Source organism: Strongylocentrotus purpuratus, unplaced genomic scaffold (genome assembly GCF_000002235.5).
Source record: "Strongylocentrotus purpuratus isolate Spur 01 unplaced genomic scaffold, Spur_5.0 spur5_scaffold_11, whole genome shotgun sequence".
Lineage (NCBI taxonomy): Eukaryota > Metazoa > Echinodermata > Echinoidea > Camarodonta > Strongylocentrotidae > Strongylocentrotus > Strongylocentrotus purpuratus.
In genome coordinates this window covers 26323700-26328798 of record NW_022145596.1, presented here as the reverse complement: position 1 = coordinate 26328798, position 5099 = coordinate 26323700, and the positions used below count along the sequence as shown (strand labels likewise).

General features: G+C 38.7%; 1 protein-coding gene across 1 annotated transcript; it reads left to right on the top strand.

Moving 5' to 3' along the window:
• Positions 1-1147: 1147 nt before the first annotated feature.
• LOC115922124 (ELMO domain-containing protein 2-like) lies at positions 1148-4749 on the top strand (the record flags this gene model as incomplete). Its single annotated transcript, XM_030980211.1, has 6 exons — positions 1148-1309; positions 2088-2196; positions 2606-2628; positions 3245-3312; positions 3671-3804; positions 4512-4749. Coding segments are annotated over 6 exons (657 nt in total), but the record flags the coding sequence as incomplete, so codon positions are not given.
• Between the last annotated feature and the right edge of the window lie 350 nt (positions 4750-5099).

The following is a 5099-nucleotide window of genomic DNA, read 5'->3' as shown; positions in this document are numbered from 1 at the left end:
CCCCCCCCCCCCCGCAAAAGAAATAATTCTCATAAAATGGCTCCCGAGGGGATGTCCCCCCCCCCCCCCCCCCCCCCCCCCCCCCCCCACCCCCCCCCCCCCCCCATACAAAAAATTCAATGGCATCAAAAGGAAAAAAAAAGAAATTTTTGAAACTGGGAAGTCTGACTCATTCGCATTTAGTAGAAATGCAAACGAGACCTCTGTTTAAATTGCTTTTGTTAAATCGACCTATACAATAGAACTTAGACTGGGACCCAGTGCCAGTTGTTTAAGTCAGACCAAGAGCCGGTTAAAGCTAAAGTTGACAGTAGAATTTGTGCCATAAAAGTAGAGAGGTAGAGAGAGACAGATAGGCACATGCTCCAGGCCTCCAGCAACAAATGCAATGGTCGATTTCGTACACTAAATGCCCACCCTAACCTCGGATCAAATGCTATACGGTACTTAACCCTCTATACAGATAAACTAAAGCCAAGAACAATTGATTTGTTGCCAGAGAGAAAGAGAAATAGATAAAAAGAGAGAAGGGGACGGGGTCTTCTTCTTCCATTTGAGTACATCCCTCTTTACAGAGTATTGTTGTACCATACTGGGGTGTTCAGGGTTCAAGAGAGAGCAGACATCTGTTGGTGTTTATCAACATGAATGTATTTTAACATATTTGTGGCTTACACCCAGTAAATATAATCGATTGATCGATCTGTATTGAAAAACAAGTCAGAAAAAATCTTGGAACCAGCAGGACTTAAACCTGCATCTACTGCTGGCCGGGCAGCGACTCTACCACCAGGCCATCACTGGTCCATGGCACAGTCACGATGAACTAGAAACAATTACCCAAGCTCTCCTGATTCATTCTGACTTATTAATATTCATTAGTCCGCCATAGGACAATAACTTTTATATAATGTAATGTTTTCAGGGAGAAATTTCAATTATTAAAACATATTTGTGGCTTACAAAAAAACAACATGAACGTAGTGTTTCAAAAGTATAAAGATGGGGGGGGGGGGGGAATGATAGGGGACAGGACCTGTATAAATAATTATTGAATGATGACCGTAGCATGTCAATGAACTATCGTGTTTATCAAGTTTGTTGGCCCAGAGAGAGAACTACCCATATTGAGTTCAGAATGGAATAATCAAGGCTCCTTTCATGCTCTTCTCATCTCAGATTCTCATCAACTCTGAAGGCATCATTGAGACAGATCAGTGGATACAGTTCTCTAGTGAGAGATATTGAGGCTCTAAAGAAAGAGAAGTACTCCTCTGCCAACGAGAGCCATGAAAAGTCCCTGCAAAAGGTAAGGGGATGCATGTCCACCCAATGAAAATGCTTTTTGTTTTGTCTTGACAAAGGTGGAAAAGATCAGTGAAAGTTTAAGGAAAATCTGATTGATTAAAGGTAAAGACCAGTATTGGAAACGCCCCAATTTTAAAAAATGAAATGGAAGCTCTTATTACCAATCATGTGAAAGAATATGTTTTGACTAATACATGATGATAAAATTTTTGCCAGGAAACCGCCTACTCATTGATATATTTGGTAAATTAGTTTATCTATTGGTATCTGAGAGATAAACGCACGTGCGCGCATGTGTGCGTAGTCCCATATACATTTCTTATCATTTTGATGATTCCAGAACCTTGCAGTACACACCAATACTTATATGCTAGATGATCAACCTTTTCTGATCGATTCCATAACGTTTCTTTCACAATGCAATCACATGACATAACTGGTCTTTATCTTTAAACAAAATTAGCATCTGAATGGTTTCCCCTCGTAAGCATCTCTCCATCAAGATTTTACAAGGTGAAATGACATTGCAACAAACGTTGAGTGCTGGCAGCTAGGGCCCCTGGACCATCTACTGAGCTATGACATGCTGTATGACACATTCACAGAGAGGGACCGGTCAGAGGCAAACGTCATGGCTCTTACTGTTACTACACATACAGATGCTTGCAAACAGAAGTGTGCTGACTCCAAATGAGGATGATTGGTTAAATCAAACTTCATTGAATATTTTAGCCCTTGCCAACACAAATTCATATACTATGTCATTTGTTTTTTTTTAGTTGTGGGATCTGATGATGCCAAACACCAAATTGGATCAACGCATCACAAAGCAATGGGGAGAACTCGGTTTCCAAGGCGATGACCCAGCAACAGACTTCAGAGGGATGGGTAAGTATTATCAGCATGTAAGATATTTTAGTTCAAAGAGACCAGTCACTGAGAAATGTTTTTATCTGTTTATATGATTAAATATCAACTTGAAATAGTACTTATATGAAGAGATATTGGGAGTTTGAATATTTCACAATAATGGTAAACAAACTTCAAATGTAACGGATACTCATGGTTATGTCCTCTCTGTGATTACATATCTTTTTTTCTTTTGTTTACCCTTTAAAGCCAAGATAATTGAAGAGTTTGACTAGAATTCATGTGTATACCCTTCTCCCTGGCACACATCACTGTCATAAATTTGAGGTAACAGGTCATTAGTGTCAATGTCATCTAATGTTTAGGGTATGATGTCTAAGTGGAATTTTCCTATTCATGTTTCTTTCTCTCCCTTATCATATTAAAGGAATCCTTGGACTGGACAACTTAGTGTAAGTGTCACAAAATGTTCTCTTTATTTTCAATTTTCACTTACATCTCTACTTCAGGAATATTTAGTGGTACAAATACTTAAATGTACCTCTTACGTTTGTTAAACAATGACTGCCATGTTTGTTGAGCTAGAAGAAGCATATAGCATGTGAGCAATCTTCCTTAAGAGGAAGGAAGGAGGAAACATTGAGTCATGTGGTTTCCTCGATGATTAGATTACAACTTGTGTACAGATTGGTCACTGATTAGACATTGTTTGCTATATAGAGGGCGCAAGTAGCTATAAGTAGTGCAGTGGGGCTCTAAGGTATCCATGCTTGGGGGGAAGTTGTCATCCTGCAAGCTTGTTGAAAAAACTCCTGAAATCACTATCATGAACTGTATGCTTTCAATTCCTGAAATACATTTTTTGTATCTTTTATTTATTCATGCTTAATGATGTCATTAAAAACGATTATATTGACAGCTCTCAAATATATTTACTGGTATACTGTCTCTCTCATACTCATACTGATGTATATGTACCCATTTGCTTCAAATTGTCCAACTTGTAAGAGTTGTAAAAAGTGTAAGATAATTTCAAACGTGTATTGATTCTATCTTGCATGTGCAGGTTTTTGCTGAGAACTACAATGGAGAAGCAAGACAAACAATGATTCACTCACAGCATCCTACGCTATGGTAAGATTACAAACACTCAACAGTATAACTACATTTTGTATTCTCGCCTCTCCCTCAAAACAATGATAAAAGATGAGATGATGAAATGCACATTACTGCATTCCCTGGGAGTATTCCAGCCAGGCGTTACTTGACGCTCAAAAAACTGTTTGACCAACAATGACGGCCAATCCTACCAGTTACTCATTTGACACCTGGGTTGAGAGTAGCAAGTGCAGGTTAATATCTTGCCAAAGGATATTAGTGCCGTGTCGGGATTCGAACCCTTGACCTTCGCATCTCCAGTCAAGCGCCTTAAACCACTCGACCACGACACTCCCATGATAATGAATTTGTATTTCTATCTCTGTATAATCAGGTACTCGTATGCTATAGTCGGTATCAACTTGACCAGTCTGGTGTACGATCTACTCAAAGATGGACTGCTCAGGGAACATTTCTACTATACCATTACAGGAGAACCAGCTATATACCATTTTCATAGGATATATTGTAAGTATCATTCACCTCATATCATATATGTGGCTAAACATTAAGGGGGGTGGGGAGTGATGTAGGACTAAATTTTGCTGAATGGACCACACAGGGATTATTTCTACTATAAGATCACAGGAGAATCCGTGGGATGTATTTTAAGCAACCTTCTCCATTTCTGATATTCAAAGAGGGGTGTTGCTCCTAGAAAATTATAAAGGAAATGTTTATATTGGACCAAATTTATATAAAGTTGACTGATAATACGAACACGTCCATAGATTTTTAAGATTTACTGTTGGAGCATGGGGACACTTTGTATCTTGAACAAATTGTTCAAGGGAAAAAATGTCCTCAGATTTTTTATTTCCAGACAAGGCTCAAAAATATACATTGATTGAAGAAAGGTGTCACATCGTCATCCCCTCACTTCAAGGAGATGTTCATCTTCAGTATATGGTGGTTAATCTGAATGATTAGAATTGCATGATCAATTATGATCAGTTCTAAACAGTTGTTTTCGAAACACAACGATTTGTACTATTGATAATCAGGATCTAAGCGTTCATATTGACACTTTCCTTTCAGATTTATATATTTTGTCAATTCAGAAGCAAAATGACACATGTAATGAATTACTGTTTATCCAAATGACAAGATAATATTAGGATGTGGTTTATTAAAAGTGTTGATACTGACTCAATTGTTTTCTCTATTATATACAGGTCAAGTGTTCACTGAATTTGATCGCTTCTGGTTTGCTGAGAAACCTAAGAGCGTGATGGAGTTTGGAAGTGTACGCGACAAATTTGAGAAGAAGGTTGTTGGTTTGCTGATGAAGAATGATAATGCCATTCTTCATAACAATTACACAGGCATGTCATGATGCCAGGCTGGCAATAACAAGTATGGAGATAAGTGATAAGATATGCTTAGCAATGATAAGCAATGACGGACATGCCACTCATATACCCTTTTCACATCTATTTTTCTTACCCCGGACTATCCTTAACCCCATACTATCCTTAACCCCATACTATTTTTTTTGCTGTTCACATCTATTTTCTTAACCCCGGACTATGTGCTTAGCCGGGGTTAAGAAATTTCACGCGATTCACACTACGTTCGCCTTAGCCCCGGACTATTCGATAGCTCATGAATATTAATGCTTTTGCTACCGCGCATGCGCCTTTCGACTAAATGATTTTTTCATAATGACCTCTGCCTCGTAAAAGACTAAACGTCAATACAGAGAGCATGCATGCGTAACGTGAACTGCATGCATGCGTAACGTGAACTGCATGCATAGCGCG